Genomic DNA, 22,154 nt, shown 5'->3' on the forward strand with positions numbered 1-22,154 from the left:
TTATCTACTATGTCACACTTTTCAGTATTATAAGCGCCTGTATTCTCACCTCCATACTGAATAAATCACCAAGAGTTATAGATCCTACCTCTTATATCTGTATGGGTTATTTTCAACCTTTGTAGAACCAATGTTTCCTTTCTAAAACAAGTATTTTATACAGCCTCCTCTTTATATAAAGCACACCTTCATAGACACTTAAAAATATATACTATATTTGTCCTAAGTACTTTGACAGGGGTTGCATTGGATCTGTAGATTGTTTTCAGCAGTGTGGCCATTTTGATAATGTTGATTCTTCCAATCCAAGAGCACAAGATATCTTTCCATTTCTTTGTATCATATTCAATTTCCTCCATCAATGTTTTACAGTTTTCAGAGTATAGATATCCTCCTTGGTTAAGTTTATTTCTAGGTATTTTGTTGTTTTTCATGCAATGGAAATGTTTATGCCAGTTATAAAATTCTGGTTTTTGAAGAAAAAAAAGTGAATGAAGGGCTGCAAGTGGCAAAATACCCTTCTTTCTTATGGGTGAGTTGTATTCCATTACACACATATGCTGCATCTTCTTTATCCATCCACCTATTGACATGCACTTAGGATGCCTCCATATCTTGGCAATTATAAAGAATGTTGCTGTTAATAGTGGTGTGTATGTATCTTTTTGAATTAATTGTTATTTTCTGGTTGGCAATATTCCTTTGATAACTATGTAAGTTTAAAAAGCTAAAGCCCTAAACATTCTTAGAAACAATGAACAGTTCATATATGTAAATTCAAAAACATGTGCAGTATATTGTGTGTATGCATTTACATGCAATATGCTGTATCTGTGCAATCAAATTGTAACAATTCTACCTAATAAAAACTGAAAAATGAGGGGAAAATATACTATATTAACTAAAATATAAAGGAGAAATAAGAGGAGTATAATTAAATGTTAAATAATATGTAGTATAACATATAAATAACTATATCAGGAGACCTACTGAAGTGGTCATTTACTTCCACCTACTTATAAACAGGGTAGGATTTAAGAGGAGTTAGACTAAGACGCAAATGAATAGTGGATATAATTTTTCCTTACATTGGACATTTTGAAATAAGAATCACTGTAAATGCAGTAAGTACAAATGCAAACTGATCCAGTTGGTTTGTATTGGTGACTCAAATAGCATGAGGGGCATAGCTGTCAGAGATACAATTTTGGTAGCATTCCAAACAAAATAATATGTATTTTCTCATTCAATGAACATGGTAGCTTCATTCCTGAAAAATTCAACGTGTATTAAAACCATCCTGTAAGTATTTGCAGCTTAACTGTAAAATGGAGTTGATTCTAGACTGAGATGATTATAATCAGGTTTTTCACCTACAAGAATGTTTAGAGGGATACTTAAAAGCCAGGTAGGAAGCAAGATAATTTTTAGTTGTATGATATTATCCCTCTAACTGCAGGATGTCTAATATCCCTGGCCTCTACACACTAAATGCCAGTAGCTCTCCCCAGAGACTGTGGCAACCTTACTGAAAATGCCTCCACAAATACCCAAAATGCCCACTAGGGGCAGTGTTACCCTGTTGAGGACCACTATATATATATTCCTGCCTTGCCAATTTTTAACACTGCTTTAGTTTAGTTCTTCAACATCTATCACTCAGAAACTCCCAATTTCTCCCCTTGTCCTCAGTCTCTCTGTCTGTAATTTACCCTTCAAACAGATAGCAAAGTTGATCTTTCTAAAATGCACATCAGATCATGTCATTCCATTTTCAGAGACTCCCCAGCCCTATAGGATGAAATCAGACTCTTAAAAATAGAGGGCAGTAATCTGATCTCAACGTATTTCAAATCTGACCTTGTCCCACTCTCTCCAATGTGTGCTGTGTTCTTCCCCGTGTAGTTTCTAGAACTGAACAAGTTCTCTGAGTCTCTTCACCAACTTGCTGATCTGTTGTTTGGCAAGTTCTTACTAATAATTCAAACTGCAACTCAGGTATCACTTCCCCAATGAAACCTTCTCCCATCTCCCCACTCCACCCCTGGAATCTTGTACTTACCATATGTTAACTTACCATATGTAACTTAACTTGCCTTCACCGCTAGATTGTGAGTAATCTGAAGGCAGGGTATTTTATCTTATCTACCTTTGTAGCCCAAGAACTTCATATAGGTGGAGGGCATATAGCAGTCTTAAAAAGTTACACACTTTAAAAAGTTGAATAATCCTGTAATGCTAGCTATCTGGAAAATTCTGCAGGTGACTGTCTAAATGTTTTTATTTACCTTTCAAAATTTTCTCATCCTTGAAGAATCACATATTTCTATACAGTTTAAGCTTTCCAATTTTATAGACTTTTAACTTGTTCTTTCTTTAGTATTTATTTAATCTCCAATAAATTCTGAAATGTCTTTGCTATATGTTTCTTTTACTAGTTCCAAACTCTATTGTACTGACTCATGCAATATGTCCTTTTCAACCCACTGCCTAGTTAATACTTTATTTAGTTTATACCTTTTAGACAAGAAGCTGACTTCTTTCTCAAATAATATGAAATCAGCTCATGAAAAGTTTTCTTTTTAATCATTAACAATTAAAAATTGTTTTTCCATGACTGTATAATGTTTTTTCCCAAAATTGACCATCAAGTTGATTGTTCTGGTTTTAAATGTTTTAGATATTTTTCAGATTTGAGAGTGTTTACCTTTATCAATTCTTTGCTAATTTAACGCAGAGACCGAAATTAGCGTCTCAAATAATCTTGATGTTTGCTCATGCTGGACCACATGGTTTCTACCTTGTGCTTACCATGAGGGTGGCCATAGTCACTCATCATTTTTTTTTTTTAATACTACATTATTCCTTGCCCTCCAAGGATTCAGCAGCAATATTTTAATAATTTACTAATGACTTCCCTTTGGGTCACTAAAAGAGAAATGGTTCCTGCAGAAACACTGTGTGAAATAAATGACAGTGCAAAGACATTTTCCTGGAGGCTATAAAGTGACCTATTGAAATACACTAAATTGGTTCTTCTCCATTAGGACATCGAGGGCCGCCTTTTATTTTATTTTGGAAGAGAAAAATAACTGGGGGGGAAAATGTGCTCTGAAATCCTCCGTCCTGCTTTAGAGCATGTAAATAGCACCATGCACAAAACATTGTCAAGCTGTCAGGAGTTAGGCAAGTATGATAATTTAGGATAATTAAATGCTTAAGACAATCAAAATAGAACTGATCCTAGTAAGCTTTTCTTACTTGGAGAAAACTTCTTTAAAAAGTAGTTACTGATCTAAATGTCTTTCAACAGGGCAGTTAAAAAAATGTGGTAACACCATCCACAGTATAGAATATTTTGCAGTCTTTAAGAAAGAAGAAAGCATACCTATACCTATGGGCACAGAATGATATATGGTAATTTTAAAACTAAAAAAAAAAAAAAGAATAATACATATACCATGATCCCATTCATACTAAAAAATAAACAGCAGAAACAGAAATAAAATATATACAAAGAAAGAGGAGATTGGAAAGATAAATGCACAAAGCTGTATTCAATGTTGTGCATCGAGAGCTTTTGTTACTGTGTATGTTTCTTCCACCAGGTTATGAACTCCTTTGTTGCCAGATCAAATACAGGAAGCCTAGTTAAATTAGAATTCCAGGTAAAGAATGAGTGTTTTTTAGTGTAAGTATGCACCAAATTTTGCAGGGACATACATAAACTAAAAAAAATTATTGTTTATCTGAAATTCATATTAACTGAGTGTCCTGTATTATTTGCTAAGTCTGACAACCCTACTTAAAGGAGACCTTAAACTGTTTATCTGTATACTCCTACCACTCACATAGTTACAGAGATGGGTTGGGTGCACAGGAAATGGCGAGAGGGAGAGTAATTACGGAGAGCACTATAATAACATGCAATTTTGGTTAAGGGTGTTATATGTGTTATCTCAATTCTGATGAAAATGCCTTAACGTCTTATTAGTGGTCCCATTTTACAGATTAAGAAACAGGTATACAGAAGCCACAAAGTAAGTGGGGAAACTAAAGATGGCCCCAAATTTCTGAGTCCTGATTAAGCAGCCATAACCAACTGCCAGTTGCAGGCAGGTAGAGGGAAATAAGAAGAAAAAAAGAGAATCAGGGGTGAGGTTCTGCCTAAGTAGAACTTAGGAAGCAGAGTAGAAATTCACACAAACTCCTCAATCTTGCCTCGAGGCAAAATGTGAGATGGATACCAGAAGCAGACAAATCTGGGCTTGGTCCCCGCCTCCACCCACACATTCGAGCAAGTTATGTAACTTACTTTTGCCTCAATTTCCTCCTCTGTAAAACTGGAGTGAGAGGACCTACACGAGTTTTGATGTGACGAGTAACTGAGATAATTCCTAAAAGCGATCAGCCCAGGGCTTGGCAAACTCAAGACTCTGTCAATGCTAGTTATTCTTAGCTCAGAGCCCCAGGTTTTTCCATTGTACAACAGATTAACACTACCACCAATAACAAGACGATAATCTAATGCTATCTATATTGCTGAGTTGATGGGAGGATCAGATGAGAATACAGCTTTCTAAATTCGAAAGTGCTTCTCACTCTCCTTAACAGAGCAGAACCAGAATTAATATCATGCTAGAGTATTTCTACATTTCCCATGAATACCAATTTTGGGGTTTTTTTTTTTTTGAGTAATCAATTTTGGGTTTTTTTTGAGTACTTAATTTTGTTGTAAAAATTATCATACTGTAAAATTGACTCTTTTTGGTGTACAGGGTTCTATGAATTTTAACACATGGACAGATTTATGTAACCACCACCACCACCACCACCACAGTCGGGATACAGAACATTACTACAGCTTTTGAGGTTCTTTTTTCAAAGTGCCTCACATTCATGTTACAAAACACTTTTAAAAATAAGAAAAAGCGATTTAGATAAGCGTGCCGAAAATGCAAATGAACAAAACTGGCTTTTTGCACCAATCTTTGCCGTCACCAGCCCCTCTAGGTCTTGTGGGAGCCATTTTTGCTATTGGTTCTGCAGACTATCTCTTCCTACAACAGTAAAATCAGGAATCCACTGGGAGTTGGGCCCTTTCTTCACACTAAATGTACACGTCACAGACACAAACTTAGGCAATCCTTATTCGACTTCTTTTATATTACCAGATCTTAATATTCCTAACTGCTTTCTTTAATTGCCTTTTTTCTCTCCAAAATGAAGAAGCCTTGAATAACCAGCACCTTCTCACCCTTTAAGGGGAATTACTTGATTGGGACAAAGGAGATACAGAGTCATCGAGAGAGCAACGATAGACTTTTCAGGACCCCAAACCTCTCCGCTGTAACAAATCCTCCCCATATGCAATCATTCAACGTCTCACTCCCCTACTCTAGTCTCTTCACGCGCCCTGCCAACCGGTGCCTCCTGGAACGTAAGACTTCAGTACCAAACTTCTGTTCTCCCCAGGCAGCCTCCCTCCCACCTCCACCCCATGAACTCTCCCAGCTTCAGTAACTTGCACTGACACACCACAGCCACATCTGGTGAAGGGGGCGGGCCCGCTTTCCGGGTGACTCACGTCCTCGCTATTTGCCTTTTGTTTCTAGCACGCTTTGGCTGCCGTTTTCTTCCCTCTGCTTTTAATTTGGGGAGGAGAAAAGCTAATGAATCAGGAGTAAATCTCCTCTCCACCAATCTTTTTTCCCTCTTCTTCAAGTTGGCTTTCTCGCTTTCCAAGTTCCGTTAACTATCCAAGAAGGGCGGGGGCCGGACAGGTGGGGACGCATTAATTGCACCTAAATCTGAAGTTGGCAGCCTAAGGTATCACTTTGGTGGGAAGACTTTCTGAAACTCCCTTGCAGCCTGTGGGGCATTTTGCTGCTGCCACTGTGCTTTTTCATAATTTCTTCATGCTGCTGCTTCGCGCTGCTCTGTCACGTCTAAACCTATCTAGTTATTGCCATAAGTGCCCAAATCAGGGTGAATCCCACGAGATTCACCGGCGGTTTTGTTCCTGTCCAAGGTAAATACAGTATGCAAAATGAGGAACCACCAAAGGACGCCGGGGAAGGGGGAGAAAAAGGGATTCCCTCACCTTTTCCTGCACCTTCCTCGTCAATTTCCACCAGGAGGAGGCGCGCAGCCCAGATCCCCACCTATTCTCCTTTCTTAAATACCCCTACTAAGGGCTGCCGAGGCTGACCACGCGGCTGGAGCATCTCCACTGGCAGGCCTGACCCTCCCCCTCCCTCCGGCTTGGTTTTTCCCAGCTGCGGAGGTTGGGCCTGGTGCTGGGGTGCGAGGAGAATCGGCGCCTGCAGCGCGGAGCCGAGACGACTCTGGTGGGACTCGGAGTTGTGTCCGGAGGTGGCGGCGCGGAGGTGAGCGATGGAGAGTAGGCGGAGAAGGCGAGAACCGGGGGGCGGCTCCGGGCCTCCTTCCCATTCTCAGGCAGGAGAGTAGCGCAGGTCCGGGGTCCCACCGCCGCTTTGTTCACGGCCTCTCCGCTTGCCTTTGGAGCGGACTTGAACCCCCTCGGATCCGAGGGCCTGGCAAGGGAGCGGGCTGGGGGGGCAACAGCCGCACCGTCCTCCACTTCTTAATCCGAGAAGGTACTAAAAGAGATCAAAGGACTCCTGTAACCTGAAACTTCACTCTCATCTTAACCTGGACTCCGGCGGGGGTGGAGACCCCGGAAGGCAGGTCGTCTGCGGAGGCGGTGGGGGAAGGAGAAGTTTGGTCGGGAGGCGCTGGGGATTAAGGGAGAAGTTAGACGCGGGGGACGAGACTGATCGGGAGAGGAGGAGGGCGGGAGCTGGAAGGGTATATATAGGTGGGGCCCGGGGAAACAAGACTTGGCGCTCGGTGTCTTGGGTTGCGCGCCCCTCCCGGGTAAGGAGAGGGCGAGACTTGGACGGGCTTTCGGAGGGAGGTCTTGGATACAGAGCGGGGACAACTCTGCTTGGAGAGGCCGGTTCCTGCACTCAAGGAGCTGCAGCCGCCGCGCTCCTCACGCTTCTCTCCCGCTTGTCCCAGGTCGCGCAACGGATCCAGCGTGAGGCGCCAACAAAAGAGACGAGGAGGTGCCACCCGGGGGCGGCGGCAGGAAGAGGAGCGGGAGGAGGAGCGCGGAGCCCAGCGTCCTGACCCGCCGTGCGTACTTTCTGGAGGGAAAGGGCGGGGGACTCGGCCCCGGGAGTGGGACCGCCCGGTGGCCTGGGGGTTAGCCAAGTTCCAGCGGCAGCATCCCTCCAACGCTCCCACGAGAGGAAAGTTTGCTCCGGACGCTTCCGGCCCGCCCGCGCCCTCCGGGCCCAGCTTCCTGAGCCTTCGGAGCGGGCGCCGTCCCAGCCCAGCTCCGGGGAGACCCGAGCCGCGATGCCGGGGGGGTGCTCCCGGGGTCCCGCCGCCGGGGACGGGCGGCTGCGGCTGGCGCGGCTGGCGCTGGTCCTCCTGGGCTGGGTCTCCTCGTCCTCCCTCCCCTCCTCGGCGTCCTCGTCCACCTCCTCGGCGTCATTCCCGGCCTCCGCGGCGTCCGCCCAGCCTCCGCTGCCGGGCGGATGCCCCCAGCCTTGCGAGTGCTCCGAGGCGGCGCGCACCGTCAAGTGCGTGAACCGCAACCTCACCGAGGTGCCTGCGGACCTGCCCCGCTACGTGCGCAACCTCTTCCTCACCGGCAATCAGCTGGCTGTGCTCCCCGCCGGCGCCTTTGCCCGCCGGCCGCCGCTGGCCGAGCTGGCCGCGCTCAACCTCAGCGGCAGCCGCCTAGAAGAGGTGCGCGCTGGCGCCTTCGAGCATCTGCCAGGCTTGCGCCAGCTCGACCTCAGCCACAACCCGCTGGCCGAGCTCAGCCCCTTTGCTTTCTCCGGCGGCAACGCCAGCGTCGCGGCCCCCAGCCCCTTGGTGGAACTGATCCTGAACCACATCGTGCCCCCTGCGGACCCGGCCGAGTGGCAGAACCGGAGCTTTGAGGGTATGGTGGCGGCGGCTCTACGAGCGGGCCAGGCGCTCCGCGGGCTCCGCCGCCTGGAGCTGGCCAGCAACCACCTCCTCTACCTGCCCCGGGACCTTCTGGCCCAACTGCCCGGCCTCAGGCACCTGGACCTGCGCAACAACTCCCTAGTGAGCCTGACCTACGTGTCCTTCCGCAACCTGACGCACCTCGAAAGCCTCCACCTGGAGGACAACGCCCTCAAGGTCCTGCACAACGGCACCCTGGCTGAGTTGCAAAGCCTGCCCCACGTCAGGGTCTTCCTGGACAACAATCCCTGGGTCTGTGACTGTCACATGGCAGACATGGTGGCCTGGCTCAAGGAGACAGAGGTAGTGCAGGGCAAAGCCAGGCTCACCTGCGCATTTCCGGAAAAAATGAGGAGTCGGGTTCTCTTGGAACTCCACAGCTCTGACCTGGACTGTGACCCTCTCCTCCCTCCATCCCTGCAGACTTCTTACGTCTTCCTAGGTATTGTTTTAGCCCTGATAGGCGCCATTTTCCTACTGGTTTTGTATTTGAACCGCAAGGGGATAAAAAAGTGGATGCATAACATCAGAGATGCCTGCAGGGATCACATGGAAGGGTATCATTATAGATACGAAATCAATGCGGACCCCAGGTTAACAAACCTCAGTTCTAATTCGGATGTCTGAGAACCAGGCGAGGACAGAACAAGAACAACTATGCATGAGTGTAGACTTAAGCTTTATCCTGTCCCAGGCTTGCTCCACCTCCACCCTCCGCTGTAGACACTGACGTTGACTGAAAGCAGTGAAGGGAATTTGCTCCCTTCTTACATAAAGTTTCTTGGCGTGTTCTGCTACTATAAGATGATGGACAACTGTGCGTAGTGTTTTCCCCTTTTCCTTTTCCTGGAACTCAACACGTGTGGAGGGATGCTGTCACGTTTCAGCATGTACATGGACTCCTGGCTGTCTTTCTCTTAGAACAGTTCAAGGCGTAGCAAGTGTACCCACACAGATAGCATTCAACAAAAGCTGCCTCAACTTTTTTGAGAAAAAAAAATTCATAAATATCAGTTTGATTTCTCATGTACCTAAATCGTGGAGAAAATGATTGCATTCCATAAACTGCCTGCAGACCTTAGCAAGCTCTTCAAAGTAACTCCGTAGTACACGGAAGCACCTGCATCCGAGAGCATGCTTATCATTTACTGTTCTGCATATTACAGAAAATAACTTGCAACCTCAGATAACTTCTTTGATCAAGTAAATTACTTTTTTTGATTGCAGTTTATATGAAACTACGCTGAAGTTTTTTTATAAACTGCATTGAGATCCAAACGACTAAATTGTTAAAAAAATCAATAAAGATTCTTAAAAGAAATACAATTGTGTTTAAGTTTGCTATTTGAAAAGAAAGATTGGGGCAATGATACTGAATGGTCCTGGTTCAGATGTTAATTAAAGTATTAGTTATAGCTAAGAATGAAAGAGAAGCAATGTCTTATAAAGACAAACTTTAGAGATGGTTTTGAGATGGTGGATCTTTTCAGGATTTAAATAGAGAATTTGAATATTCATCTAACTAAACGTCTTATAGTCCCGAAGTGAATGATATTCATTAAACACTTTTGTAAAAGCATTATAAAGTTGGTAAGGGGGAAGAGTTTTGTATAATAAACAGTTCATGGGGCTTTTTCTAGACTAATTAAGTTGTTAGGACAGAACAAAATTATTTACATAATAAAACTTTCCATATGAAATTGTGCTGTGGATTTTTAGAGCAAAGTATGAAATAAATACAGTGCAAATAAATGTATGGAGATGAAGTGTCTTGAAGACACAGAATACTCTAAAATAAGAGATTTTAAAATGGAAATTTAAATTTTTTTTCTAAGATTATAATGTATATTGAAACTTAGATTCTCGTGAGAATGTTTTTAAAAACACTTAAAATGGAACATGTACGGTTGATAGTTTATTAGAGCCCCTGCTAATAACATGTTTAAAAAATTGTCACGGTAGGATGAGAATTTGGGGAGATAATCAGAACTATTTCCGAAAGCAAATGTCTTCACCAATCATAGGTTCTTATGTTTAGTTCAGTATTTAAGAAATTGGGAATATTTTGATTCTAGCTAAACACTGATAGTATATATACCTTTGTGAAGAATAAGTCACATTAAGGTGTAAGTAAAACAAATTAGTCAATTGATATTGTCTATCAATGAAAGACAAGATTTCCTTTGTTTTTTTTCAGTTTGTTATTTGCCAATTAAGCTTAAAATTAAGTTCCATTAATCTCTAAGCTCTTATACAAAGTGACTTAAATTTAATTTAGCCATTATTGCATAATTTAAAGTATAGATAAACTTGTATCAGTAAGTCTGAGGGCCCTTCTTTCTCTTTAACTTGGTTATGTTTCTGGAGTGTTTTATATTTGAAATAAAATTTAGGTTTCCATAATTTTATAAATGAAATAGGATTAGATAGTACTGTGTTCTAGAAATCTGCTTTCAAATAGACTAGAAGAATAGAAACCTATTCCCGCCTTGAGTTAAATTCAGAAGTTTTCAAAATAGAGCTAAAAATAACTGAATCTGTTCCTTGTTTAGATTAGATCAAATAGTCAGAATATGATGTTTGAATTTTAACTATATTAAGTTTCCTAAGACTCACTTCATGAAATAGTACTCATTATTTCTGGGTTATACTTCAGATCCTACAATTACCTAAATAAAGGTTAAATATATGGTGCTTAATATTCCATTAAACATTTTAAGTGTTCACCAGGAATTCATAAATTGGCTGGCTGCCATTAGTTCCTAAGAATGATGAAGATATTAGCCTGCCAAAAATAGTGAAAACATCTAATAAATGAAAGCACACCATCTTAGGAATAAACTGCTGATGGACTTTCTATTGGTAAATCTGCTGATACTGCAGAAAAGAACAAATTGTAGTAGTCATAGTCTCTGTTCAGAATGATTTCTCCTTCATCATGTGATAATCTAACGGTTAAACCCTGAGCTTTACCTAACATCCAGGAAGGCAGTAGACTCATTAGTCTAGCTTTTCTCATCATCAGCTTGCTAAAGTGGAATCTGTGATACAGTGAAGCTGAGTTTTTGCCCTTTAGGTGATGGCTTTTCGGAACTTCTGATTTCTTGCTTCTTTTTTATTCCCTTGCTTCTTCCTTGGTATGAACTTCCCAGTTTACCACTGCTCTCTTTAACAGCACATCCCTCAATGCTGTTCTCCAATACAAGGCAATAGACATTCTCAGTAATTTCAAAAATACTACCGTTTGAAAACAATTGCTATTGTGCAGTTACAATACTCTGTAAGCTTATAAGGCATTCTTGGGAGATAGGTGTTATATAAATCCAGTAAGAATACAGGAAAAATGAAAATGAAAGTATCATCACTTTAAGTGCACTTGTTTCAAACACTGTTCCTTAGTACCATGAGGCATTATTGATCCTAGAAACCGACAAGTAATCCACTTCTTAACACTTCTTTTGGTCAGGGATACCTTTTATTACTCAGCTTCGCCTTTATTTATCCTTAACAAGTTTCATTTGAAGAAAGAAAGATCCTTAAACATTTAAGCACTTGATGAATCCCTCAATTCAAAAAGCTATTAAAATGTCCAATAAATTTCTATTTAAAGCAGAAAGATTTTAGGATAATACAGCTATTTGACCCTAAACTGTAATCCCGCTTTCAATGTAACAGTTTAGTTTGCAGCATTAATAAATATATATCATCAGTTTTGCTGCCCTGTGTGATTCAGTGGTGACCTAAGAGGCACATTTGTACCTTACAGCTGATAGATTTTTCTTACAAAATAAGGAGACTTTGAAGCACATTTGAAAAAAAAAAAAAAAAGAAAAAGGAGCTACGTAAATTGATGCTATCCATAATAGGCAAGACTGCTTTTTTCTTCCCCCCAGAGGTGGGGAAAGGCTTGGTGGAAATAAATGGTAAATCCTTTTAAAATATCTTGATTGACAACAAATGTGGATTATGCACAACCTCAATATTTAGTCAGCAATAAGTTACACCTTTGTTTTCTGGGTTGTTTTTTTTTTAAGTGGATGGAAAAAAAGAAGGTCCAAGCGAACCGTGGTTGTTTCCTGAGAGATTCTGTTCACTCTGTCCTCTTGGCCTAACGTTCCAAATACGGGGCTTATCTTCTTGAGGACTTTAGAGGTTTGTTGTGCTGGTTTGGGCATCTTTCATATCATTTCTGCTTTCCGTTTACATTTTTCTCCAAAGACTACACTCAGAGGCCACATGAGGATTTGCAGGTTAAAACCCATTTGGCCCATGCTTTCGTCCTACTTCAAAATCCATTCAGTCATACCGCCCTCAGAGAGTGGCCCCAGAAAGTGAAGATACATTTTTCAGGTGCAATTCAGGTTTCACTTCTACACCTGTGCAAGAATTTTTCAGTGAAGGAGAGGGAAGGAAGAAATTTATATTTCTAGATCATAGATGAAAAATACCTTGACAGTGTCTCTTTAAAATCTTTTAGCAATACTGCAGCACTGCACTAGAAATAATTTGTTTAAGATAATATACTCTACATTGTCCAGGTGATCCTGTCTTCTTTTAGAAGGAGAAAAACAGCTCCTCAAGGATGTTTTATACAGGTATTTTCTCATTCATATCTGCAGAAATGTTTGATTAGAAAATGCAGGCTGGTTTTATTTTGTTTTGCCTTAAAACATTTCAGCGGCCCTAACTTTGCCATGGGTTAAAAAACAAAACTAGATTTAAAAAAAATTTAATATATGATTTATGTCATTTATATGATTTATATATTTATATAATTTATATATATCATGTATATTATTATATGATTTATACTTTATGTTAAATTATAATTTATATACATTATATAATTTATCCAAATTATATAATTTATATAATTTATCCAAATTATATAATTTATATAATTTTGACAAGAATAAGAATTCTTAGTATTTCAGGGCTTAGATGTGTTTCTTAGATGTGTCAAGCCCAGTTTCCCATTCTATATGTGAAAAACTGATAATTGTGACATATCGTTATATAGTGACAACCAGGACTGGATCTCAGGGTTCCAGATTCCCCTTCTAGTCCCTTTTTTTTTTTGCCATGTGATAGTATTACTGATTACCTACCTTAAGACCTTTGCAATTCTCCTAATTAAAAAAAAGGGAATTGATGTGAATTTGTTTTGTTTTTGCTCTGCACTCAAATGTTCCCTATATTCGTTTGCTCGAAATGTCACTTTCCGTGTGTTAAAAAATTAGTTTCAGACCCCTGAATACGCTTCAGTATGTTTGAAGTAATTTTGTCATAAGCAATCTTATTACTGTAAAGCTCCTCTGAATCCACAGTATGATAGGAAATATTTCAGAAGTTTAATGGTGATCTTTCTTTTGAAGAGAAAAATGAAACTCTGGAAAGCTGTGCTAGCATGTATAATTCTATCTTAAAAGAGTTAGCTCATCTGGTGAGAATACTAAACAAATGAGACCAAGTTCATGGCCATGAAGTCAGTCAGTCACCAGGTGAGACAGTCAGCTTTGCATGGGCTGGTCAGCTGTCCTGCGGGCACCTGCAACAGGTGCAAGCTGCCACCCGTCCTCTGGGGGACCAAACAGGGAATCTACATCAATGCAAATCCATCATCACCCTGGAAAACCAGCGGACTGATGGACAAACCCCAGCAGCCCCGTTGCTGATGTGTAAATTCTTTACATACGCAGGTCTTAACATGACAGTCCCTATACCCTCACGCTGTAGTGTGCAGGCCACAGATCACAAAAGTTTTCTCATTTATGTGAATTTTGTGAAAAATCTAGAGGTGCCTTTTAATGCATCACATGGGAAATTAATCAGATTTGCCTGGCTATTTAAAATGAAAATGTGGTGTAAGATTCGGGATCATGATTACTATGTCACAAACCTGGATGTAAATGTTTACAAAAATAGAAATGCAGTTTATGTTTAGCTGATATTTTAGGATAATAGGATTTATTTGTGGTTCCCAGTTTAACTTGGTTAATGTAAGAATAAATTTGTTTTTAAGGAAGCAAACACTTAAAATATAACCAACTGTAATACTTTCTGTGAAAAGTAAGCATTTCATATGTTTTAAAGAACCTGAAGATGTCATCAAGATAGGACAAGTTTTTTTAAAGGAGAAATTCATAGTTTTCCTTCCCCTCTTCCCCGCCAACAGTGCTATTTGTACAACTTTGTGTTTTCTTCGCCAAAAGAGAACTATGATGTATCGCATTTCAGGGTGACGACTCGAGCCAGGAGAGTTGCACTGAGACATCAGGTGGGTCAATTTACAAATATACCTTTCTGTGTATGATGCGGTTTCTCTGAGTTTTACAATACAGCTAGTTAAATAGTTTCAAGAAAGACTTTTCAAGTAGATACATTCTGTGCTTATTCTTATGGATTGCGGCTATTAAACATTTAAAGGACATATTTTAAAATTAACCCATGTTTATTGTAGATAATTTAAAAATATGGGGTGGGGAGAAACACCATGAATAATCCTATCACTGAGGAAAAGGTGCCTTAATGTTGAGATAACTTGCCTTCTGTACCTGGCCTTTTCACTTACAGTGTTGTGTTCATTCCCTGCTCTCATTAAAAAATATTTTATTATCTGATTTTAAAGTATTTAAGACAATCACATATTTTACACATATAGGATGTTTCTAGCAATTTTAGCTAGTGTTCTAACGAGCATTGTTGTAGCTGTGTTTCTACGTCTCCTATTTTCCCCTTAAAGTAGATCCTTGAAAGAGAATGATTGTATTAGAGTATCATTTCTTTTTTTTTAAGCTTTAAAAATATTTTGATGTCTATTTAAAGCAGGAATATGAAACGTAGACCAGCATAGTTCACTGTATGTTTTAAGAGTCTCACATCATACATTGTACAGAGTACTGAATGGTCTGTGGTCAGGGGTTTGAACAGAAATTTTGATTAAGTTGCTGTTCTTAACTTGTCACTGTTGTTAATCCACAAATATCTGTTCTTTGTTAAAATACCAAAATTAGAGGATGACTGAGTCCATAACCCAGTTATAAGCATGTGTGTGTGTGTGTGTGTGTGTGTGTGTGTGTGTGTGTCGCAGAGTCGGGAGAGGTGGTATGGGGTGTGGAGAACACCTGGGAAACTAATTTAACTAGTTGTGAGTTAGCAAGCAATTCTGAAGACAAACCTATGTCTTTCCTGAATTGTACTCATTTTTTTTAATTGTACTCTTTTTAGATGGTTTCTGGGTGTATACTTAGAATTAATTTAGATTCCATGCTGCAATTTGTGCGAATCTTACTGTTAATTTGCTTTAAAATTTCAATGAAGTTCTGTGAATCATATATTCAGTTCATTCAGTAGATATTTATGAAATGCTTTCCATATACTAGACACTGTTGTTGCTTTGGATTAAAAAATGAGTCTCTGACATAAAATTGCTTCTGATCCAGCAGAAAGGATAAATAATGCTAATAACCAACATTTTATTGAGTGCTTAACAGGCAAAAGCTTTCACACGTCAGATCTTATTCTCTCATTTGAAGAGGAAATTGAGGCTTAGAGAGGATAGGTGACTTGCTCAAGGACAACTAGGTAGCAAGTATCCGATGTGGGATTTTTTTTTTTTTTTTGATCTGTTTCCAGAACCCATGCTCTCAACCTCTGAGCTTTAGGGGCAATAAGATGTGAACGACATTGTTAGAGGGTAGAACATAATAAAGCACCACCAGAGATTCAAACCGTGTGATGCAGAGTTCAAAGCAGGGAGAGCGCTTATCTAATTGGGAGATTCAGAAAAGGGTTCATGGAGGAGGTGGCTTTTAAGATGATCTTGAATAAGGGCCAACAGAAACAGTGGGTAGAAGAGAAAACTTAGGACAGAGGGAAGGGAATAAACAAAGAGAATGGAGGCAATTAAAGGCCAAGTGTGTTCTGGGAACAGTAACATTTGAAGCATTATGTTTATCAAGGAAAACAGTGGAGAGTGAGACTAGAAAGATAAATCTGTAGTCATGATAAACCGTGTCTACTGAATTCAGTGGACAGCGGGGGAGCTATTGGAGGTCTCTGAGCTGGGGGGTAGTATGCATTGACGTGGTTGTCCCCTACAGGGTGAGAGCATCACCCCCGCCCCAAATAGGTTTGGGTATCAAACCTGACGACACCACACATGCATCGAGAGGGTGTGAAAAGGTTTATTACTCCCATATGGGATTTTCTGGGCGAGCAGGGCTTGGCTGTGCTTTTCATTGTGATTAGGAGGTGGGGCCAGAGTGGGAATTGGGGTTTTCATAGTTTTAACTACCCAGCAGGTGCCAAAGGATGAAGCTCACAGGCCTTCTTATGGGCTTGCCCCAATGTGGAGCAGAAAGTGGAGGTGGGGGGAAGGGCTTGCAAGCTGTCAGGACCCAGACGTGACAAATGGAGTCAGACTTTTTTATAATTCACCACTGATGTTTGATTGATGATGTGCTGTGTCTCATCTGCATGATGCTGAGCTGGTTTAAGTAAGCCATGATGGCTCTCTGAGGCTTACAGCATGCAGCCATTAGGGAGGTGAAAGTTCCATTGAATGTCTTGCTCAAGAGTCTATGGCATGTCTTTTGAGACATGAAATGCATGCCTTTGTTACTATCAATAGTGTCTGGAACACTAATGAGGATAAGAAATATATCGATAAGGGCTTTTACTTTGGCTTTAGTACGGGCAAACATATGGACCTTGATTTATATCTTGGGTATCTGAGAGGCAAGAAGTTCCCATGGTGTTTAGTCCAAAGGAGGTAACCTAGGATAAGTTGTTGCCATTGGTCGGATTAAATGGACAGATAATTAACTGGTAATGCCTCAAGATTCTACAAAATGTGCACACTGGGCCAATTTTCGTTCAAGCATTTTCCGTCACTAAGATGACTGCATGAAGTTTGGCCAGCTCACCCTTGATCGACACTGTCCTGGTTAGCAGATGGATACAGGAGCTTGCTAGAGGGCTCCATCACTGTTAGGGTGACCTTACTGGGGCTGAAGCAAATGAACTCCCTTTTCTGATCACTCAGTTTATCCTGCGTAATCACACGCACACACACACACCCCAGGTGGCCAGTGGATCTGGGAGGGGGAGACTTCCTCTAGCATCACTGCATCTGGCGAGGGACAGAGGACCAGGGAAGCCAATTCCTCCTGCAGGTGAGATATGCTGGCAGGCCTAGGTTTGGCTCTCTCCTGTAAGTACGAGCTCCATTTTAGTCAGGAGGCCTCTGTCACTGTGCCACATCCGCTGGGTGTTGACCCAGTGATCCAAGGCTTAGGGGGCAGCTGGGTGTGGAAAGCCCTGGGCTCAGGGTCTGTGAAGGTCTTTGTCTCCAGAAAGGCCTGTACGCAGCCAGCTGCTGATGTTTGGATGGTGTGTAGCATGCACTGAGGGCAGTTTCTTATGTCTGAAGTTCAAAGACATCTTCTGGCCATCACAGGCAGTCCAGAAATTCCAGGAGACATAAGAGGAGGTGGCTGTAGCCTCAGCAGTGAAGGCTTCTCTGGAGGGCATTCATGGGAGTGCCTGTTGTAGGATACTCTTTAGACAGATTCTACGGCCTTTGGTTGGGGGGCAATCTATTTAAGGAAGGCCAGTCAGCAAGGAACCGCTGAACTGAACTGAAGTAAAATCTGTCAACAAGGACTATGTTACCTCTAGAACCTACAGAGTTCAAAAAGATTTTGTTTTAGACATTGTGGGTGCTGAGAAGGGCAAGGACTGTTTTCTGAGTGGCAGGCTGGGAGCAGCCCTTAACTGACAAAATGATTACTAGGAATTTAACTGAGGTCTTGTGTTTTCTGTGGGACCGTGGCCCATTCCCTTTGGTGAGATCCTCTGTATCTCTGTCTTGAATGAACATGTCAAACAAGCCTTGGAAGAGAGGGATGTCATCAGTGTCCTATCACAGCTGTGTCCCTGGAAAAAGATGGATGTGGTGAAGACCCTGCCTGCGGAGACCGTGTGGGAGGGCAGGGCTGTTGAGATACTCCAGGGACAGCCAGCTAAAAGCGTGTTGTGTCTCTTCAAAGGTGAAGGCATATTGTGGCTGAAAGGCTGTTGAAAGAGAAACTTAATGGAACATATTTGCCAAATGTATGACAGCAAAGCATTTTCCAGTTGCTGATTGGATAGATGGAATCAGTCATTTAAATGGTGTTGAGAAAAGAGCCTTAACTGCAGGTACTGCGAAATTAAGATTGTGATAAATCCACTGTTGGATTAAAAAAAACTTTTTTTTTTAAAATCAGGTTTAAGCAATGACGAAATTGGGCAAGTAAGAGGAAAGCAGCAGGAATGACGGCCCCTTCCTTTTGCAGGTCTTACATGGTGGGTCATAATTCCTGACAGCCTTGTTTTAATCTATATTGGGCTGTATTAACCATTTTAGCTGTTGGGGGAAGGTCCAGGAGATCTTATTTTGTTAGACCAATTGTAAGTGTCAAAGACAATTTTATTTCAATTTGTTTCTTATTGGGTCAAAGCATCCATGCCCAGCATGGGAAATTTTAGGTCAATGGGCACTACGACCATGGGAAATTCAGGCGAGACATACACCAGTGTTAAGGTCATGAAGACCATTGGGTGCATTTTAGCTGATGTTAAATTTAATTTAGAATCAATGTTGTAGAGGCACAAAAGCCAGTCAGTGCTCTGTTAGATAAATTATGTTAGCCTATTTTGGATTTATAATTACGTCCAATTGCTGAACTCTGTTTCATTTCTTATTCCTCCCCCTATACCAAAGTCCTCCACACCTCTACGTGGTGGTTACTGGATATACTTTTGTGTATATGTATATGTATATGTATATTCACTATCAAGATGGGTTCATAGATATTCTTTGTGACTTTAAAATGATCAGTTTTATGCTATTGGCTGCAACCATTTTGGGGAAATGTATTCCACAAAGTGAAACTTAAGTTTTGAACACTGGTATAATAAGACCAATGTAGATAAATTAGACAGTTCAAGCCTTCTCTTGAATGTTTTGACCTTAATTATCTGATCTGGGGTCTGTGTTTATCATTTGAATCAGAGGGTTGTGAAATTCTCCCTGGTAAGAGTTCAGAATAATTTCTCATGTCTTTTCAGCTTAACCTTGGCTGGACAATTACCCTCTGGGTGTGGATGCTGAGAACAAGCATTCCTGCCCTTCTTATGTGTCTGCCAGGGGGTTAAAACGTGGTATCCTCAGCCAGGCCCAGCTTCAGGGATTCCTCTGCTGTCTACGTAAACCCTCCCTGATGTGTGCTGCAGTAAGGGTATTTTTCAAGCATCCTGCAGCTTCGTGTACAAACCAGCTGCTTCTTACTTTCACTGACTCCATTGGTCACATCAGCACTATAACCTCTCTGTCTAAAGAAACAATTTTTTTTCAATGCAACTGACCTTTAGAGTGAAATACAAAATGCACTTTTAGATTGACTTGACTTTTCTTCCCCTATGCTTGACTGTTTTGCTTGTGTAGGTTACAAGAGTGTTAGTCTGATGATCTTTGGTAAAAGATGCAGCAACATAAATAAAAAGCAAAGAACCATTAAGTCAGATTTTTCTGTGTGTCTCATCTACCCTCTTGGTTGGAGGTGAGTTGCTTTTCCATTGGGAAGACCTGACTCAATTCTGTGATGCTGTGGTAGAAAAAAATGGCATTTAACTAAAAAAAATCAACAATGTTGACATTTATTTGACAATTTGTTACTGTCATTTGTTTTGCTTGAGAAGCTCAATATGCAGCCAACATTTTGCCATGAGAACTGAGTGCAGAGAGAGAGAACTTGACCAGATGGGACCAGTTTTGGCCCATCTTCAAGTTGAGTCAAGTTCCAAGCTGAGTCAAGGCTTAACTCAAGAGGACTTTCCTACTGGCCATGGCTTCTGGACTCTCTGACCAGCTCCAAAGGCTCTGGAAGTCCATGGTCTCCAGGGTAGACCAAGTGCATTAATCTGGATTAGGTTTAGTTGTGAGTGTCAGGAAATTCAGTAGAAGTAAATTTATTTCTGTCTCTTACAAGTTTGTAGATTTGAAGTCCAGAGGTGATGTGGTAGCCTTGCTCCATGAAATCCTCAGGAACTCAGGATGCTTCTGGCTCATTGCTCCTCTATCCCTGGTAGGCGGCCCTAATCCTTTTGGTCTAAGTTGGCTTGAGTCTGGGGTCCCTTTAGGATGAGCCACTGGGAGTCTTACTTCATCCAGTAGCTAGTGGACCACACAACTGAGAAATGCCGAGACAAAAAGCACATTTTGCCAGGATGTTTCTCTGTTTTTTTGTTTTGTCAATAGAGGGGATAAAGTCAGCCTCCCTCTATTTTTAATTTTGTTTCTGTTATGCATATATTTTGCCTATTGAAAAGCAGCATTTGTATTAATTGCAATGTGGTAAAAGCCCTATTTTTTTGTTTTGGTTTGGTTTTGGGGGTGCTATGTGTCTTTTCTCCCCCCCCAACCCCGTAGCTAAAGTGAATCATCTAACTATGCTTCAAATTAGTGAGGTTTTCAGTTCAGGAAATATTTATTCAACAGTTTCTAAGGGTCAAGGTCTATGCCAGAGGATATGGGAAAAAAGGATGAACAAGATAGGCTTGATGCTTTCTCAGAGTGGAAATGAGGCAAGTATACAGATAACTTGAATACAAAGTAAAAATGTGTATATAAAAGATACACAGTGTTGTGCAAAACCAAAGGAGAGGTAACTTTTACTGGACGACTCAGAGAAGGCCTCAAGGAGTCAATGTCACTAGCTCTTGGCTTTGGAGGACCAGAGGCAACTGTTGGTTGCCATCCCCATCCCTCCCATCTCCCTCCTGGATGGTACAGCTTATCTCCCATTTTAGAGGCTGAAAAGTACTAGATGCTTACATCTCCTGCCTCTTTGAAGCTACAGAAGGAGCATGGAGGACTCCTTGTAATTAGCACCTTAGCAGAAGTCTGCTAGTGCATACTGGAAAAGCGTCTCCTTCTGTTAAAAAAGGGATATGGGAGGAACTCCTCTCTTTTTCTCTTTTGACATAGGAAGGAATGTCTGGAGCAGTGGCAACTATCTTGTGACTATAAGTAAACAAGCCTCAAGACCATGGCCAACACTCTAAAAGATAGCGAAAGAGAATGAAAGAAAGCGCATGACCCTTTTTCAGAACTTCTTGCTGTGTAAGGCGATAAACGTATTGTTTAAAGTACAGTTAGTTGAGTATTCTGTTACAGGAAGCTATACACATCTTAACTGAGAGAGTAGGATTTTCCCAGGCAATTCGGGTTATGGCAACCCCGTGGGGTGGGGTGGGGTGGGGTGGGGTAAGGGAAAGTGGTATTGGAGAGAGAATATTCCAATCAACAGAGACAGTGTGAACCAAAGTGTGGAGTGCAAAAACTCATATTAGGGAGACATAGTGGTTTGTTTTGGTTGGAGTAAAGAGAAGAGAGGATGGCAAGTAGTGGGAGGTAACTGGTAAGACGGTTTGAAGACAAAACCATAGGGGACTGTGTAGCCTATTTAAAAGTTTAGAACTTATTCAGTAAGAAACAGTGAGCAGTTGAAGATTTTTGAGTACAGAGAACTATAATCAAAACTATGCTTTTTCTGAAGAATTTTTGAAGAATGTCATACATATGTATACATGTACATATATATGTACATATATAAAGTATTTATATATACTTCCTCATGGTTACACTTCTCTTTTTGAATTTCCTCCATCTTGTCATCAAAAACATATCACTTACAAAGTCAAAAAGAGGGACAGACTTTTATGCATTTTATAGCACTGTTGCCTAACTTTACATAACTGCTTAACAATTTTAATTGCATAAGGTAGTTTCCCTTTAATTAACTGAGTCTCATTTAAACATCTTTAACATGAAAAGATGTGATTTTTATGGACAGCTTGCAGATGAGAACTCTTATAGAGAGGCTTATTCTATTTTAATATGCAATTATTTTGTAGTTTTACTAGGAGTTAAGTAATTTAATCAACATTAATTCCCTTACCCTCAGAACACTATTGCACTTTAAGTTTTTTTCCTGAAATGAATTTAGTTTTAAACAATTGAAGAGGATGCATTAAAATACTTAAATTGAAAGTATGTAATTGGCTTATATAAGTGAACC

The 22,154-nt window shown here is 41.0% G+C and overlaps 2 protein-coding genes across 4 annotated transcripts in view; one reads left to right on the forward strand and one right to left on the reverse strand.

Moving 5' to 3' along the window:
* The window catches only part of UBE3D (ubiquitin protein ligase E3D), a 605,228-nt gene that overhangs the window by 45,327 nt on the left and 537,747 nt on the right, over nucleotides 1-22,154 (reverse strand). The gene's annotated exons all lie outside the window — the stretch shown is intronic.
* TPBG (trophoblast glycoprotein) lies at nucleotides 5,691-9,624 on the forward strand. Of its 3 annotated transcripts, XM_072965541.1 has the most exons (3): nucleotides 5,691-6,031; nucleotides 6,279-6,389; nucleotides 7,045-9,624. In XM_072965541.1, exon 3 carries the CDS (start codon nucleotides 7,387-7,389, stop codon nucleotides 8,653-8,655), a length of 1,269 nt encoding a protein of 422 aa, XP_072821642.1. In that variant the 5' UTR covers nucleotides 5,691-6,031; nucleotides 6,279-6,389; nucleotides 7,045-7,386; the 3' UTR covers nucleotides 8,656-9,624. The 3 variants fall into 3 exon arrangements, with proteins under 3 accessions (XP_072821642.1, XP_006214411.2, XP_072821643.1); XM_006214349.4 differs by lacking the exon at nucleotides 5,691-6,031 and having other exon boundaries at nucleotides 6,162-6,389; XM_072965542.1 differs by lacking the exons at nucleotides 5,691-6,031; nucleotides 6,279-6,389 and adding an exon at nucleotides 6,732-6,900.

Source organism: Vicugna pacos, chromosome 8 (assembly GCF_048564905.1).
Source record: "Vicugna pacos chromosome 8, VicPac4, whole genome shotgun sequence".
Taxonomy (NCBI): Eukaryota; Metazoa; Chordata; class Mammalia; order Artiodactyla; family Camelidae; genus Vicugna; species Vicugna pacos.

Coding starts and splice junctions, on each gene's coding strand:
- TPBG (XM_072965541.1), top strand. CDS start 7,387: ATGCCGGGGGGGTGCTCCCGGGGTCCCGCCGCCGGGGACGGGCGGCTG.